Source organism: Tursiops truncatus, chromosome 7 (genome assembly GCF_011762595.2).
Source record: "Tursiops truncatus isolate mTurTru1 chromosome 7, mTurTru1.mat.Y, whole genome shotgun sequence".
NCBI lineage: Eukaryota > Metazoa > Chordata > Mammalia > Artiodactyla > Delphinidae > Tursiops > Tursiops truncatus.
The window spans coordinates 38,980,150-38,999,252 of NC_047040.1; the positions used below are offsets into that span (position 1 = coordinate 38,980,150).

A 19,103-nucleotide genomic window follows, 5' to 3' on the forward strand; every position below is an offset into this window, starting at 1 on the left:
TCTAGTAAAGTTTAGACTACTGGATTAAGATCTTTTAAATATATTTTAATGTGTTTACAGGTCTAAAGCCTGACCACTATTCTTCTGTATCCCATGAATTTTGATATATGGTGTTTTCATTTTCATTCATCTCAAATTATTTTCTAATTTCCCTTTTTTTTTTTAACTCATTGCCTGTTCAGGACTATGTTGTTTAATTTCTGCATATTTGTGAATTTCCACAGTGTCCTTCTGTTACTGATTTTCTAATTTTGTATGATTTTCATCATTTTATATTTACTGAGACTTCTTTTATGGACACCAAGTATTCTTGATCCTCTCTCAGAAGCATCTTCCATGTGTACTCCTTTCTGTCAATTCCCACTGCTACTACCCTTGGCAGGCCCTTTTATCCTCCCATATAGCCTACAAACCACTGCCAGGTGAATCTTAAACATCCCCTAGATCAGTGCCTTCCCTTTGTTGACAAAATAAATCCACAATTCTTAAACTGCCTTTTAAGGTCTTCTGCAACCTGGACCTAACCTATCTTTTCTATTCTCAGTTCTGAAAAAACTTTCACCTTGGGCCATGCCTGTAGAAATAGTCACGTTAAATTAAAAACGGCATGGCTTCTAAGATTAGCCTATAACCATACCTTACCATTGTTAAATATCTATCCAATTGGTAAATCTGTAGACTTTTTTGTTCTCCTTTTTAACCAATTGTTGGTTTTTAAAATAGTTACTCCTTGTTTGTTTCCATCTGTGAGATGGGAATTCTAGGAAAATTTGAAAGTTGCTCAGTTGCTCCCCACTTAAACTCTGTGACTCTTAGCATTGTCATCTTTGCAGACATAATTGTATCAGATTTAATCAGAGGTTAAGGGGATTAAAACAGAATAAGAACCTCTTGGATACTATTAGCAAAATTTTATGTTTTATACACATATTTATAAAAACTTTACACAGCAAAGCAACCATCAGCAAAATGTAAAGGCAGGCTACTGAATGGGAGAAAATGTTTGCGACTAATATACATCTAATGAGTAGTTAATATCCAAAATATATAAAGAACTCATACAATGTGATAGCAAAAAACAAATAGATTAAAAATAGTCAGAAGATCTGAATAGACATTTTTCCAAAGACATACAGATAAATAACAGGTACATGAAAAGATGCCCAACATCACTAATTATCAGGGGAATGCAAATCAAAACCACAGTGAGATACCACTTCACACTTGTTAGAATGACTATTATCAAAAAGACAAGAAGTAACAAGTGTTGGTGAGGAGGTGGGGAAAAGTGAACTCTAGTGCACTGTTGGTGAAAATGTAAATTGGTGCAGCCACTCTGGAAAACAGTATGGAAGTTCCTAAAAACTTTAAAAATAGAACTACCTTATGGTCCAGCAAGTCCACTTCTGGGTGTTTACTTGAAGAAAAGGAAAACACTAATTTGAAAAGATATGTGCACCTCCATGTTCATTGGAACATTACTTACAATAGCCAAGACATGGAAGCAACCTAAATGTTCATCGATTGATGAATGGATAAAGAAGATGTTGCAACAGCATGGATGGGCTGTGGAGATATTATGCTAAGTGAAATATGTCAGACAGAGAAAGACAAATACCATATGGTCTCACTTGTATGCGAAACCTAAAACAACCACAAAAACCAGGCTCATAGATGCAGAGGGCAGATTGGTGGTTGCTAAAGGAAGGGAGTAAGGGGTGGATGAAATGGTTGAAGAGGGTTAAAAGGTACAAATTTACAGTTATAATATAAATAACCCATGGAGATGTAGTACACAGCATGGTGACTACAGTTAACAATACTGTGTTGTGTATTTAAAAGTTTCTAGGAGAGTAGATCTTAAAAGTTCTCATCCCGGGCTTCCCTGGTGGTGCAGTGGTTGAGAGTCCGCCTGCCGATGCAGGGGACACGGGTTTGTGCCCCGGTCCGGGAAGATCCCACATGCCGCGGAGCGGCTAGGCCCGTGAGCCATGGCCGCTGAGCCTGCGCGTCCAGAGCCTGTGCTCCTCAACGGGAGAGGCCACAACAGTGAGAGGCCCATGTACCGCAAAAAACAAAAACAAACAAAAAAAAAGTTCTCATCCCAAGAAGAACAAAACTTTAATTATGGTGACCAGTGTTAACTAGGCTTATTGTGATCATTTTGCAATACATACAAATATTCAGTCGTCATACTGTACACCTGAAACTGATATAATGTTATATCAGTTATACCTCAGTAAAAAAAATTATGCCTCACGCTATTTACAGCACATAATGCAGCTCATTCCCGGAGAAGCCCCTCTGTGTCTTTCAGTGTCCAGACCAAATGACCCTTCTTCCATGAAATCTTTACTGTTAACTCATCAAAAGTGATCTCTTCTTTCTGAATGCCTCTGACACTGTGTTCTCTTATTACTTTTTCCTTTTATAATATATATTTATGTGTGTGCATTTTCCCCTCCACTCACCTATAAGTACTTTGAGGACTGAGTAATATTTAGTACCTCAAATGTTTTGTACATAATAGGAAACCCTGTAAGTATTTTTGAGACAATGATTGAATAATTTCTTTCAATGTATTTTCTGTTCTTTGTCCTTTTTCCAGTCTTACAGCCCTGGACTTACTCCATCTCTTGCCTGGACTATTGGAGATTTCTCAATCCCCTTCATGAATCTGGCATTGCCCTTCTCTACTTCATGAATCTGGCATTGCCCTTCTCTACTTACAGCCCTGGACTTGCTCCATCTCTTGCCTGGACTATTGGAGATTTCTCAATCCCCTTCATGAATCTGGCATTGCCCTTCTCTACTTACAGCCCTGGACTTGCTCCATCTCTTGCCTGGACTATTGGAGATTTCTCAATCCCCTTCATTAATCTGGCATTGCCCTTCTCTACTTCTCTACTTCATTAATCTGGCATTGCCCTTCTCTACTTAGTATTTGCTACTTGTCCTCCTTTGTCCTTTTACCTATTGCTTTAACAGTGATGCCCCACTGCAGGAGGATCTGCTGTGTATTCACAGAGCGTGAGCCTGTCCCAGGTTCTTGTGTTTAGCTCCCAAGTTCTGCAAAAGTCCTCACAGACTTCCCTCCACTTATTTTTTCCTATTTTCCAGTGTATTAGCTCCGTTATAGACAGTGAAATGATCAGATATATTAGCCCTACCTCTCCCACCTATTTTTCTTAGTATATTCTACTTCAGGTCCTTTTATCAGGGTCTTCCTCATTTCATTTTTATCTATTCTTCAGTGAAATTTGCCATCTTCACTATAGAACCCTTCTCTACTACTTAAATAGAAAATTATGTCTCTATTCTTTGATTTCAAAGCTGTTTTTCTGCCATGACACATTGCCTTCATTATTATGAGAGAGAGGGGATCATGTCATATCTTTTCATATCTCCCATGACACTGTCCCTAGCACACAGTAGGCACTAAACATGTATTTGTTAAAGTGATGAATACATACATTTAAAACTTTGATCTCTCTTGGAGCATTCAGGCAACTCCTGAACTTATATTGACTCCTTGTTTTTAAAAATTTATTATCGCTTATGAAAGAGGTACAAATATTCCTTAATTTTAGTGTTGGACAGTGGTTTTGTAAACTGAAAACTTCACTTGTTATCATCATAATGTATCTTTATGTGAATTTCACTGTTTTCCTTTTATTACAAGGATACATATACATTTGGAACTTGTTTTAAATCGGTCACTCTTTCAGGATTTCTCATTAAGGAGGATAAAAAAATAATATACTTGATTTTGTTGTTTTGTGCCTTGTTTTCAACTATCATTGTGAAATAGAACAGCATAAATTACTAGGTGGGCTGAGTCAAACTAGCCCTCCCTTGATTTAATGTTATTCACATTTTAGCTTTCAACTGACAAATCCATTCCCTGAAGAGCAATTTCAGAGACTGGGGAGGAGTATCTTGTAATATCCAATAAAGTTAATTGTCATATTATTCAAAAAGTGCAGGAATAATGGTTCCAGGAGTTCGATTTACCTTTTTATCACAGCATCATGTCGTTGAGCCATTTTCCATTGGCTATGATTAAAATTTCTTTTCCCAGGAGGAGTGAAATATGCTAGCACTTATATTTCAGAGCGTGGATAATGTGACTTGGCAATATACCTCTCTATAAAGACCTTTAGAGGTTCAGAAGTTACTGTTAATGCTTAATGTAAGAGGAGTAATTCATTGAAAATAGTAACTTTTAAAAGTCTTTTGTTCTTTGAAGGTGGTTTCCAGAAGTGCAGAATATTTATTACCAAGGTAATAAAAAAAAGCTATTGCCACCTGGTGACAGCAGTGCCAAGTTGGAATCTTTTTTCAACTGTGCTGCTACACTTATGACTTTACAGCTGCAGGACCTCACTTTGGTTTCCATGCAAGATTTCACGGACTTAATTGCACAACCCCCCGTAAGTAAGGTTCAGTTACACCAATATTCATTTACCAATTTATTTATTTTCAATTCTTTCAGAGTGGATAATTATAAAATAACCTTTACCAGTGGAAGAGCAGAAAGTATATCTTTAGATCTATTACACTTACGTGTTTTTTTAAAAAAGACTTAATGTCAACCTGCGTACGTAGGGTATATTATTATCATCACATTGGTGAGGTTAGTGGAAATAAGTAAAAATTCCCATAATTGGGAAATTTGGGTCATGAGGGCTGGGGAAGATTTCTCCAAAGAACTCTTTTCTTTCTGGAAGAAGGTCCTGTTAAAGGGTGAGTGGAGTCTGGGAATTTGAATGTTCTTCTCTTGGGCTCCTTCTCTGATGATTCTAGAGCCCCACTGCTGTGCACATCTTCCTTTTTCTGGAATCTTGACCCTATAGTTGATCTGTAGGCTCAGTGGATACCAACTGAGTCTCGCTAGGAATGGCTCGCTGGGAATGGCTCTTGCCCTTTTTGGTACAGTTCCTCTTTGGCTTAACTGTCTAGGACATAAGAAGAAGGATGAGTTCTCATGTATCCTAATTGGAACCAGTGCACTCCTTACTCTGTCACAATTCATATGCATATATATATGTATACTTTATTATATATCTATAACTTCTTTGTTGCAGGATTCTGTTAGAGCTTTTGAACATCCAGGTTTTGTCATAAGGCTGATTCTTGATAACGACACCATTAAGTTTGAACCTGATTTCGATGACTATATAGCCATCCTTCTAAATGTTTATGATGTCATGATTAAGGCTGTCAGTTTCGTGCCAAGAGTTGAGACAAAATTGTATTCCAAGTCGGTAAGTAATAAGGATATTCTGATTGCTTCAATTTGCATGATGGTATTTGCTTCAAATAACTTCTTTTAGTATAGACAGGTATCCTCTGCTTTACAGAATACCAATGGCCTAGTAACATTGGCTTATAAGGCAGTTTTGCTTTAAAAACATACTATTTTCCCATTAGCTTCTCTTAAATACTGGTTTCTTAGACCAGTCTTCTATTGAACTCAGCTGAAAACTTTCTGAGGGGGAAGAATTAAAGTTGTGATCTGGTTTGAAGCCATCAATGAGCATTTGCTGTAGCATTCACACCATGCTGTTGACTGCTGTTACACTTTTCCAGCTCTGTAAAATTCTCCTCCAATTAGCTACCTTCCTGATACACCTTCTTCCAGGAATAGTCATGTCTCCTTACTTCCAAATCATAGATCCTACTTCCCTTTTCTCTCTGGCCAAATATTTAGCAAAGTTCTGCTGAACTACGATATTTCAACAGTAATTGCAGTCTAGTATATGAAATGAGCATGTCTGAAAATTCCTTAACTTAAAAGCTTTTCAAGTTTTTTAAGTCCAAACAGTAGCTTTCTTCTTTCTTTTTCATTTTTTAAATAGTGTACGAATATTTCATACATACAAAAGAGTACAGGAGGCCAGTGTTTAAAGTTTTAAGCAGTAATAGAGTAAACACCTTCATACCTTCCATCTAACTTAAACAATGACTATTACCTTTAAGCTCTACCTCCCAATTGTTCTTCCCTGTTCATATCCCTATCCTTCTACCTTCTAGCAAAGGAATCACTATCTTGTACTTTGTAGTTATTTTTTAAATTAATTTTTATTGGAGTATAGTTGATTTACAATGTTGTGTTAATTTCCACTGTACAACAAAGTGAATCAGTTATACATATACATATATCCAGTCATTTTTAGATTCTATTCCCATATAGGTCATTACAGAGTACTGAGTGGAGTTCCCTGTGCTATACAGTAGTTTCTTATTAGTTATCTATTTTATGTATAGTAGTGTGTATATGTCAATCCCAATCTCCCAGTTTATCGCCCTTCCCTTCCCCCTTCGTAACCATAAGTTTGTTTTCTGCATCTGTGACTCTATTTCTATTTTGTAGATTGGTTCATTTGTACCATTTTTTTAGATACCACACATAAGCAATATCATATGACACCTGTCTTCCTCTGTCTGACTTTGCTCAGTATGACAATCTCTAGGTCCATCCATGTAGCTGCAAATGGCATTATTTTGTTCTTTTTTATGGCTGAGTAATATTCCATTGTATATATATACCACATCTTCGTTATCCATTCCTCTATCAGTGGACATTTAGGTTGCTTCCATGTTCTGGCTATTGTAAACAGTGCTGCAGTGACCATTGGGCATTTTGTAGTTATTACTCTGAATTCTTAAACATAAATTTACTACATGTCTGTATATCTGTAAACAATTTCTCTTTAGTTTTTCTATGTCTTTGTATAGATGGAGTCATCTTATAAATAGTCCATGACTTGTTTTATTTTACTTAACACTGTGATTGTGACATTATTCATGTTGAGAATATTGTCTTCTTCATAGAGCTTCTAGTTTTTTTATCATTTTATTTTTTATTTTCTCAGAATCCATTAACTTTTCTTTTTTTCAACTAGGCTTGGTCTTTTTTTTTTTTTTTTTTTTTTTGTGGTACGCGGGCCTCTCACTGTTGTGGCCTCTCCCGTTGCAGAGCACAGGCTCCAGACGCACAGGCTCAGTGACCATGGCTCACGGGCCCAGCCGCCCCGCAGCATGTGGGATTTTCCCGGACCAGGGCACAAACCCGTGTCCCCTGCATCGGCAGGCAGACTCTCAACCACTGCGCCACCAGGGAAGCCCAGCCTGGTCACTTTTGATAGTTTCTTGTCATGTATAGTCATGTATTCATTACTCTTCTCTGTTTGCTGATGTGACTCCTGCTCCTGGTCGTTTATTTCTGTGGGTGTTTTTTTTTTTTTTTGTGGTACACGGGCCTCTCACTGCTGCGGCCAACCACTGCGCCAACAGGGAAGCCCCTGTTTTTTATTTATTATGGGCTTATACACACAAGAACTTTATGCAGGGAAGTCTTTGAGGCCTTGATTTGGGTTGGTTCCTCTGGATTTTTGCATATTCTCTTGACATGTGCTCTGGAGGCCCCTGCAAACCCAGGACGCTTTTTTTTTAATGATATATTTTTTTAACGGAACTTTATTTTTATTTATTTATTTGGCTGCGTTGCGTCTTTGTTGCTGCATGTGGGCTTTCTTTAGTTGCAGTGAGCAGGGGCTACTCTTCGTTGCGGTGTGCGGGCTTCTTATTGCGGTGGCTTCTCTTGTTGCGGAGCACGGGCTCTAGGCACGTGGGCTTCAGTAGTTGTGGCTCGCATGCTCAGTAGTTGTGGCTCACGGGCTTAGTTGCTCCGCAGCATGTGGGATCTTCCCGGACCAGGGCTCGAACCCATGTCCCCTGTATTGGCAGGCGGATTCTTAACCACTGCATCACCAGGGAAGCCCCCAGGACCCTTTTAAACAAAATTCTTGCCTGAGGATTTTGTGGACGACACTGGCAGTGAGTGTTTACCCAAATGTGTAAGAGAACAGGCTTGTGGTTCCAAATTCTTAAGATGACCATCCTTTCTCTTCTCCACTGAAAAACAGGCCAAAACAAGACATTTTCCTTCTTAGCCCCTCATTTAATGGTTCTGTCAGCTTTCAGCATTCTGAAGTTTTGTGTCCTCAGAACCCTCATTGTGAAGTTGTGTCACTTTTCATTGTTTTCATTGTTCCTGGCTTTATGTAGGGGTATCAGTTGACTTCCCACCTTACTCAGGCTTCAGGCTTTGTTTCCTGACAACCATTCTCTCACCCATGCCACCCAGCCCCACACATGTGCCCATCCTGCTGGAGACTCATTAAAGCAAAGCTTAGGCCACCAGGGATCAGCAGAGTCCCCAGGGCAGCTGCTCACATCCGCATATAGTTACCTCCCGATTCATGTATTATCTCATGTTTGGCCCCTTAGCCTTTCCTTATTATTTTACTGCCTTAACCATGCATTATAAAAGTTATATTTGACATTTTCCCCGGCATATTTATGTGTTTTGAACTAAGTCGTTGTTTTCAAACAGGGTATCTGTTCCTCATATTACCATAAATAGAAGTCTCTCAAGAAACTTACTGTTTACTTTGTTTTTTTGTTTAATTCCAGTTCACCTATTGCATCCTTTTGTATTCTGTTCATACCGTGCCTTCCTCAAGAATGACTAGATGTAGCTTATGAAACAGACAGATATAACAGGTTAATAAGAGTTACTAGATAAAGTTTGAAGTGGAAAAAAGTATTATAATCATCTGAATGAAGACAGTTGCTATGATTTTATGCTTATAAAATATGGCTCTAAGCTTCCTAGTTTCTACAGTAAAGAGGAAAATATAACAAGTTTTAGACTGCTCAGGTATTTTTTCTGGTTTCAAATTTTGAGAGATAGGTCTTACCTGGGGCATTATACGTGGGGTAATGATTCTAAAACCCTATGTACCAGTATCATGTGGTGACTTTTAAAAATACAAATCCAGGGCTTCCCTGGTGGCGCAGTGGTTGAGGGTCCGCCTGCCGATGCAGGGGACACGGGTTCGTGCCCCAGTCCGGGAGGATCCCATGTGCCATGGAGCGGCTGGGTCTCGTGAGCCATGGCCTCTGAGCCTGCACGTCCAGAGCCTGTGCTCCGCAACGGGAGAGGCCATGGCAGTGAGAGGCCCATGTACCGCAAAAAAAAAAAAAAAAAAATCCAGGGGTCCCTGCCACCCCCATTCCCTGCATCTAGAGATGTAGATTTACAATGATAGTCTGTACTCAGAAGTAGGTATACCGGTAAAATATCCCTAGATGATTCTGGCAATCCCTCAAGTTTGGAAACAAGTGATACAGAGGGTACTTGAATATTAATGAGCTTCACATTAGATCCAACAATTTCACATTGCAGTACGTAATATATATTGCTTTATCCTAAAGTTCTTTTTCAAAAAAGATGACACCAAGCATCTGCTGTGCCCTGGGGGTGAGGTAGTGGTGATGATGGTGGGATTCACTAATGTAGTCATGAAGTATCTAGTTCTGAAAAAGTGTGATTTCCTGAAATGTCCACTAGGGGGCACAGCGGACAAATGCATCCTGGATACCTGAACAAATTACCCAGTTCTTTAAGGAATCCTTTCATATTCTCAATTTGAAAGCTGTAGAATATTCACTACTGGCAATGATTTTTGTTTGTTACAGTTAAAAATCCCTTTTTCTGGACAACAGGTAGAGACTATATATATATATTTTTTTTTCTTTCTTTTTTTTTTTTTTTTTTGCGGTACGCGGGCCTCTCACTGTTGTGGCCTCTCCCGTTGCGGAGCACAGGCTCCGGACGCACAGGCTCAGCGGCCATGCTCACGGGCCCCGGACGCACAGGCTCAGCGGCCATGGCTGACGGGCCCAGCCACTCCACGGCATGTGGGATCTTCCCGGACTGGGGCATGAACCCGTGTCCCCTGCATCGACAGGCGGACCCTCAACCACTGTGCCACCGGGGAAGCTGCATATATATTTTTTAAGTGTAACTTGGTTCAAGATAATAAACCATATATGCACATTTACTTGTCCTCTTATTCAAAAAGAGAAGGAGACAAGTTGTTGAGATTTGTTTGCTTATTTAAAATTGTTGTGTGATACATTCTTGCCCACATTATTCTAATGGTGGTAGCAGAATGCAAATTTTGCAACTAGGGATTTTAGTCTGTTCTAGTTGTTGTTCACACTGACCTCTGAAAGCTCAGTGGTCAGTGAATGAGTAAGCAATCCTTCTTTGTTCTACATACATTACTCCTCAAGGTGAAGAAGGGCTGTGACTGTGATCAAAGACTGATGACATTGAGCTGACTTATTTTTTTTAAATAATGTATGATGCAAGTGCTACCTTTTAAGCTAGCATATACAACTGTACAAATAAAACATGGATTTTGCTGTTTTGATATTCCAACTCTTATTTTGTGTATGTTCTCAAGTGACTGCTCTTTCCTCCATACAGAAAAACAAAATACTCCTAGGTAGCCTCTAAGAAAAACAAAACATATGAAACCTAGATATTTAAAATACTGCTGTGATTAGACTCTCTACAGATATAGATTAGAAAATCCAAGGGAACTTGTGAATAAATTTAAAAAGACAGTATGGTAAGATGGGCATTTTTACAAAGCTGAATGATATGGTTACCTTAATTTAAAGTATTTTAAATAACTCATATTGTTTTTATTCCTTTGTTTAGGATAGTAAGTCTAAACCAGCAACTTTGAAGCCGATAATTCTGAAGGAAGTTGTTGAAGCTCACAAAGAAAAGGTTAAGGACGTGGTTATATGGGAGAGCATGGCACTGAATGAGCACCTCAGACTCTATGACAAGTATGATTTTTTAATTACCAAAAAAGCTGAGCAAGATGCTGATGCTTTCCTTGCAGAAAATCGTAATTATGAGAAAATAATACAAGAAATTCACAGGTACCAAAAGCTCATAGAGGATATACGGTACACATCTAGAAAGGTAAATGACCCATTTTGTACAACTGTTCTTTGTACCTAGTGATCTCTTCCCAGTTTCATTAGGATGTATTTCTAGACCATACAGTGAAAGAATTAGACCATTATCATTAACAGAAAACTGTTTGGGCCTTTTTATGTGCCAAGCATTGTGGTAAGCTCTGGCTATGCAGAGGTAGACAAAACACATAGTTCTTATGTTCATAGAACTGAAGGTGTACCCTATAAGGCTGACTTTTTTTTTTTTGCGGTACACGGGCCTCTCGCTGTTGTGGCCTGTCCCGTTGTGGAGCACAGGCTCCGGACGCGCAGGCTCAGCGACCATGGCTCACGGGCCCAGCCGCTGTGCAGCATGTTGGATCTTCCCGGACCGGGGCACGAACCCGCGTCCCCTGCATTGGCAGGCGGACTCTCAACCACTGCGCCACCAGGGAAGCCCTAAGCCTGACTTTTAAGTAATTTATTTTAACTTGGCCCCTCAAAAATATCAAGAACTATTCGTTTTTTTTGCTTTGGTGTGTACAAATCCTTTGGAACATATGGTAATTATACCAAAATGTGGTTACTTCTGTTTAGTAGGAGACTGGTAATTAAACATTTTCTTCTTTTGTCCTTTTTTATATTTTCCCAAATTACCACCATGACCATGCATTACTTTTTTGTACAGAGAAAGTATAACATTTAAATCCCACTATCTATGTAGCAATAACTCAATTCTCCAAAGTTTTTATATCAATTATTGTCCTGAAATAGAATTGGCTTCCAAGATACACTGTTCAAGGAGATTCACGCAGAAGATAGTGGTAAAATATAAAAGAGTATTTGCAAAACCCTGCCTGCATCATATTAAAAAAAAAAAACTCAGTTGTATTAGATCATACACACACAAATCAATATTATGGAAAAAGGCAAAATTGTGGGAATCATTTATGTCATTTCATGTTTATTAAACTTTTAATACCTAACATTGCAGACTATTCGTTTAGGAATGTTTGAAATGCGCTGTGAGGAATTAATCAAAGCTTTGGTGAAGCGAGCAGGTATTATTTGTGGAAAACTTATAGCTAAAATGTTCAGAGACCATCAGGAAGTAAATACAAGGTATTTATTTAATATTATATTTTTATTTTGGCGGGTGGAGGAATTAAATAGAATCAACTGTCACTCAACTAAAGTAATGGATTAGAGCAGTGTCATAAATGACAGAAAAGAAAAGATAAAGCCAAACTTATTTCAACTTGGCTCTAAGTGTTATTTTGTGATTTTTAGTATTTTTTCACCATGAATGTGCCTTCCCAGTTGTCTGAATTAGGGTGGTATTAAAATGTGTTTGCATTTCTTTTGTATAAGTCAGGTGGACATTATCTAACTTCAGATTTTTAAGTTTGTGTAATCAATACACAAAGTGAGTTTTCACAGTGGATATACACAGTAGTTGTCCAGGATCTCAAATTTGGAACATCATTTTACTGTAATTACCCTTCAAGGCCATGGTAACACATTACCTTAACTACAAACTCATTTGTTGTCCAATCTGGAGATTTTTAGGAAAACTGACTCATGTTAAGTAAACTTACAGAATGCTAATGTGTGAAGCAGAATACCTGTTTAAGACAAGAAGTGTAGTTAGTTTTCTAGCACTGGTGATAGTGTGGCTCCAGAAACCTCTTTCCTGCTGTCAGTTACGTGGAATAAAACCCCCAAATAATCAGAATTTTTTATAATTATAGTGTTAGGGAAAAAGCATTAAAAAGATATTTCTTTCAGCCTGTAAGAAGCCTGGAGGGAGCTTCATTTACCTACCATACGTCTAGGTACAGCGCTAGAGACTTGGACTGAATATGAAAAAAATTCCTGAAGGAAGTTACATTGTAGAAGGGGAAATAGGCATCCAATTCAGTAAATTACAACAGGGTGCCATAAGTTCTGTCCTGAACCACAGAAGTAGAACAGTAGAGAAGGAAGTGATTAATTTCCTTTCGGGGTGAGGTTTGGAGGAGAGGGGGAAAATCAGGGAGGTCTGCAAAGAGGAAGTGATGTAGGAATTCATTTTGAAGGATGAGTAGGAGCCCGCCAGGTGAATGATGTGGGTGAAATAATTCCAGTTAGAGGAAATAATATGCAGAAGGGAGTGAGGTAGGTATGAAAATGGCATGGTGTATTCCAAGAACAAGGAGCGGATTGTGTTGCTCTCACGGATACTGTGAGCGGGGGAGGCTGAAGAGGGAGGCACCACGTGGAAAAGGACTAGGACTCGGGCGGCTTATCTGAGAAACAGAACAGTATATTCAGCTTAAAGTACCTTTTCCTCTAAAAGTACTGGAAGAATAATGAAAATGTCTTTTATTTACAGCATTTCATGCTGAGTGAAATATTTGCTTTAATTTCATAACTATTTCCCTGCCTCTTAGCTGCCCCCAGAGCTCATGCCAGTTCTACTTTTTCCCCTTTTCTCTTAATTATGCCTCTCACCAGACTCACTGGCTGTATAGAGGGTATACCAGGACTATTATAGGAACCACTAGATACAAATGCCCTCAACTCCTTGCCCTTACATGTCTCATCTCACCTCTCCACGGACCCCTCCCTATCTGCCTCCCCACATTCTCAGCGGTCAAGAGTCTGTCAGCCACTCACTGTTCTCGTCTCTACCTATGAGCTCAGCCCCCTTGCCTCCCATCCCTCTGGACCTGGCTCTACTAGTCGTCCCCTCTGTGTCTCATTTTAAATCTCTCCTTCACTGTGGATTCTGCCTCTGAAATTTACAAACACGGTCAAAACCCTCTTCCGTCCTCCAACCCTCCACTTCAACCCAACATCGTCACCATCCATTCCCTCTCTTTCACCTCACAGCCAATCTTCTTGAAGAAATTTCTGCAGATGTTATCTGAACTTCCTTAGTTCTCACTACTCTTTTTTTAAAATCCCATAGTAAGTTCATTGTTTATATTGCCCACAACCTAAATCCGTAGGAAGTATTTGCATATGACCAGAAGCTTCTGAGCACACAGGCCCATTTTAACCATGCCTTCCAAGTAGACCCACTTTTTGTGCCATCTCGACTAAATCTCTGGTGGAGCCCTTAAAACTCTAGGTTGGAAGTGATTGTTCTTAGTCTTGCTGTCCATACTGGATTGTGAACTGCTTGAGAACCATTATTGCATCTTACACATTTGTGTACCTCCGTCACTTATTACTGTAGTTGGGAATGGAATAGATGATCATTACATGTGTATTGAATGAATGAGTAAATGAGCACAAATTTGCTTTTAATTAATTAGATGTCATATAGGTAAGGTAATCTGACTGTATTTTTCATGTAATAGAACATTAAAATAGTACACAGGAATATATTTAGGAATAAAATTTAATTATAGAAGATGGGTTTTGTCTGGTGTTTCAGATTATGTGAGGAATTTGAGAAGATATCTGAAAAGGCTCTTAGCACTCCTCCAAATACAGCAAAACTGATGGAAATGAAGGTATTGTTTATAAGCTCTGTATAGTCATGTGTGTGTAAGTAAATTGTTTTTCTTTTTTTCCCCCAGCTTTTATAGTTATTAACATGATAATACAATAACAAATCGCTCCAAAAGTTAAAACAGGGGCTTAAAATAGTAAGTTACACACACACACACACACACACACACACACACACAGCTCATGAGTGTGAAGTTTGGTGATTCAGGCTGGACACTCCTCCTAGATGGTGCTTCTGGACTCAATCATATCATCTAGTTCTCAGCTGGGTTGACTAGTGTAATTAGCTTCAGAAGCTTGACTCTGCTTCGCTTGTCTCTCAGACTTCAACAGGCTCACCTGGGCATGTCTTCATGGTATGGTAGAGGCACAAAAGCAAGCCCAATTGTACAAATGCTTTTCAAGTTTCTGCTTGTGTCACATTAGCGAATAGCCTGTTGACCAAAATGGCCACAGAGCCAGTGAGAGGACACTACAAGGACAGACAGTGGGAGAGGTGAAGTATTGGAGTTATTAATGCAGTTGTCTACAAGAATCTTTTTGAGAGCACTATTAATAATTGTTACCATGCCAGCAGGCATAAACCAGGACTGTCTTGGGCAACCTGAGATATGCAGTCATCCTTCATTTTTTTAATCAACAAATATTTAATCCTTAAGTAATATTTTGTTTTTGATAGGCTTTTATTATATATTAAACATTTCTGTGGTAGTTTGCTGAAAAGTGTTTTGAGCATAGGACTTATGGTACTAAAAATATTAGAGAAGTCTTGCATCATTTTTCTTGTTGCCTCTGTGCTTGAAGTCTACCTGATGGTAATAAAATAATGTAAAACACCTGGTTAATCATCCACTTATTTTGTTCCTTTTCCATTCTTATAACATTACACTTTTACAGGATCTTCTTTTTCCTTTTCTGGCAATCTGAAGATCCAAAATAGAACCCTTGTGTTCCTAGATTTTAAAATATTTAAGCAAACCCAGCAAAACATGTTAAGTCATTCAAAACTTTGTATGGGTAGGAAATTACAAAAGGTGTTCAAATGATTAGGTACATTAAATTATTCACTTAAAGAAAAATTTGTGAAAATCACTAGAACCAAATTTTGCATATCAGCCTCTAAAGGGTTCTATCTCCTTTAAAGTATTTGTACTTGGATTGGGGTTCTTAACATGTGAATTTATGTGTATGTGTGTGTATCAAATACAAACAAACCTATGATATCCTTTTTAGAATTTTTTATATTTTACATGAGTTATTATAGAACATCAAGTGATACTTTGATTATGGATGATTTGAAAGGTAGCTGGAGAGTTCCATAGCTGGAAATTCCTTTGAAAAAAAATGAATACTGAGTACGAAGAGTGTTATTTATTTACCCTCTTAACCATCGCTGGAAGTATTTAGGAATTTGGAGTTATTTAGTGTGAATTTCTATTGTTCATAGAAACATTTCACAGAATTAGCAAGTAGGATTCATTACCTAATATTTAAAATATTTCTGTATCTTGAAAAAGTTTATTCTTGTAAGGGCATAAATATCTTCTCAGTTTATTCAATACAGACATCAGTCATTTTTTATCAGTAAGAGGAAATAAAGATACAGTTGTTTGACTACATAAAAAGCTGATTAACCAAATTACAAAAATGTATTTTCACTTAGATCACTGTTTGGATTTGCAACAGAAAAACATTCTAATGAGAATGACATATCAATGAAAGCTTTTAAGGCAATGTCCTTTTTATCTTTTTAATTACAAAAGTGAAAATTTAAACAATATGGAACTGTACAAAGTAAACGTTCCTCTTTTTCCATAATTCCTTTTTTTGGGGTAATGGTTCTTTCCAAACATATGTATATATATGGCACTAGGGAGAGTGATGAAAAGGGAGAGCCAGAGAGAGGTGGTTATTAGAGATTTAAAAGAACTTTAAAAGCATTAAGAAAAGAAGCATTTACTTCATAGACAGGGAGGTGTGGGGTATAACAGGGAAGGTAAACACAGGTAGGTACAAGTAATTGGCAGTTTTCTCATTTTTGAGGGGGATAGCAGGTTTCTTTCAGAATTTATATTATTAAGATATATGCATAAATTAGTATGTTTCAAAAGAGGTTTGAGAGAGCTACATGTATATATGTCCATACACATGGGCACCTCCATGTGCATGTGTACACACACACATACACACACCTATATATTCACCCACTCACACACACACAGAGCTTTGTCTTTGCAAAAATAGAATCATTACTCCTGCAAATTATTTTATTCACTTAACAGTATACCTTCTCTGTACTTCTACGAAGTAAATAGGGCTCTTACTTTCTTCCAAAATCAATAGCCAATTACTTCAGTACAATTTATTAAATGATCTGTCATTTCACTCCTGATTTGAAATGCCTCTTTTTCAACACTAAATTTCCATTTGTACTTGGATCTATTTCTAAACTCTGTTCTGTTCCATCCTCTACTCCTGAGCCAGAACAGGAACTGTTTAAATTATTGCATCTATATAGTATATTTTGCTATTTAGCTGGGCTAGTCTCTATCGTTTTCCTTCTTCATGATAATCTTTGCCTACTCTTGAGTACTTTCAGAGACTTTTAAAATTACATCAAATTTAGTTTTTTTAAAATGCCATTGCAATTTTGATTGAAATTGCATTGACTTTCTAGACTGGTGGGAGGAGAATTTACATCTTATAATATTATGTTTTAACGTGGGTTTCCATATTTATTTGGTACTTTTAAAATGTCCTTCAATAAAGTGCTGTAGTCTTCCTCATAGATTCAGCACCTTCCTTGTTAAATTTGTCTGCAGTTATATTTTAGTTTTATAACTAAGGAAAGTGTTGCAGCACTGGTGTCTGTTGCAAGTTTGCAATTTTACATTTGTTATGGTGGTTATTTGACTAACTGTCCCCTCCACTAAACTATAAGCTCTCTGAGGACAAAGCCCAGGTCTGTTTCTGTCACACTGTATTGCCAGCACCTGGCACAGTATCAGGCACATAATAGGTGCCCGAAATGCTCTTCTGCAAGAATAAATGATATCACTGAGCATCTGCTTCTTATATTCCAGAGAACCATAGCATCCTTTGCTTTTCCAGTGCTCTTTGTGTGTTGTTCAGTATTTCTGGTTTTCACCCTGCTCTGTCAGTAAAGGTTTTCAGGATGGATGAGAAGCAGACTGTGCTGCAGTCCCCTATTTGGAACCAAAAGTCTATACTTCTAACAAGTCTGTACATATTTATGCAGTGTATTTCTACAGGCTATTTTTTGACATGAGCTGTTCCTTAAAATGCCATCTGTAATTTTTGTTTTCTCTCAGGCTTATATTCAGAAAGTAGAGACAGTTGATATGATTGAACTGGGACGGAGATTGGTGGATTCTAAAAACTGCCTCGCCTTCCTCATTGAGTGTACCAACTTTTCTCCAGCAGACATTAGGCTAAATAATAATGTCTTCCAGTGGTATGGAAGAATGGATGAAATTTTTGACGAACACAGGAAGATCATTAAGGAGAAAACAGAACAATATCAAGAAGGTCTTAAGGTGGGAATCATGGATATTTTGAATTATTTTCATTTTCTGGAAATATTTAACTTCTTACATAGCAATGTCAGCTCCTCTATTTCACAGAGAGTATATCTTAGCTCTCTCCTCCCATAAGTCTTAGTAGAGGATAGGACACATAATGGATGGATGTGGCATCATTTCTTCCTTTTTCAAGGGAGAAAACATTTGAATATATTGCCCACAAATGACCATTAATAAGAATAATATTTATCTTATATGGTTTATAGTACTGTCTTGAGTTTATTTTTTATTAAGGTCAAAGCTCCCTTGGTGAGGTGAGCCTTCACACCTCATAATCACCAACTTGCCGAAGTACCGTGCCCAGAACCATCACTATAACGTTCCGTGACTTGAACCTTTGGTGTGTGTGTCCTACATATAAGATGGTGTGTGATTCCCCCCATCTACCTGTCCAGGCTCACCTCCTACCTCTCCCCACTTCTTGCTCTTGACTCTTCAGTAACCCTGAGCAACTTCTGGTCCCTGCTCTCCTACACCTCTCATCTCTTACCTGCTCTCTCCGTTCTCTCTGGAGCGACCTGCCGCCCCGCCTGTCTATCTAGCAAAGTCAGCTGACTTTCTGAGAAGCTCTTTCAGTCAGACCTCAGTACTGCTTCTCCTCTGCTCCCATGACACTTTTAACACACCTCCACCGGGCTAATTATCTGATCATTATGTTATTGTTTCCATCTCCCCATTAGTCGGTCAGCTCCTTGATGGCAGGGCTGTCTCATTTTTACCTTTTCTCCATTTATATCTGCTTGGCTCGCACAGTGCCTGACACACAGAAATGCCGTGAGCACTTCATAACTATTAAGTGAATAAATGACACAGTATTTTCAGTCTCATTTTACAGATGAAGAGACTAAGGTTCCCAAGTGAAGGTGAAGAGGCTTGTTTCAAGTCAGCCAGTAGAGCTGTTTGATAGCAAGCCTAACCTCTTTCTACCTCACTATAGCAAATCCGATTAATTGGCAGCATATGTTGTTTGCAGAATAAATTATAGACTTAAAACAAAAAAAAACTCTTCATTTTAAACTATAAGTCTATATTTAAGTCTATATTTCTGTTTTATGTTTAGACCATTTCAGAAATTTTTAAAACCTATAGAAAGCAGCATGAGTATTTGATGCTTACGCTACAATATAATAGACCCTTAGGAAATCACTAGGTGGCCCAGAATTATCTATA

General features: G+C 38.2%; 1 protein-coding gene across 1 annotated transcript in view; it reads left to right on the forward strand.

Moving 5' to 3' along the window:
• The window catches only part of DNAH7 (dynein axonemal heavy chain 7), a 243,722-nt gene that overhangs the window by 42,584 nt on the left and 182,035 nt on the right, over positions 1–19,103 (forward strand). Inside the window, exons 10-15 of the mRNA XM_019939243.3 lie at positions 4,250–4,433; positions 5,088–5,267; positions 10,583–10,855; positions 11,825–11,952; positions 14,255–14,333; positions 17,664–17,888. Coding sequence (XP_019794802.2) covers positions 4,250–4,433; positions 5,088–5,267; positions 10,583–10,855; positions 11,825–11,952; positions 14,255–14,333; positions 17,664–17,888 — 1,069 coding nt within the window. The remainder of the gene's footprint in view (positions 1–4,249; positions 4,434–5,087; positions 5,268–10,582; positions 10,856–11,824; positions 11,953–14,254; positions 14,334–17,663; positions 17,889–19,103) is intronic.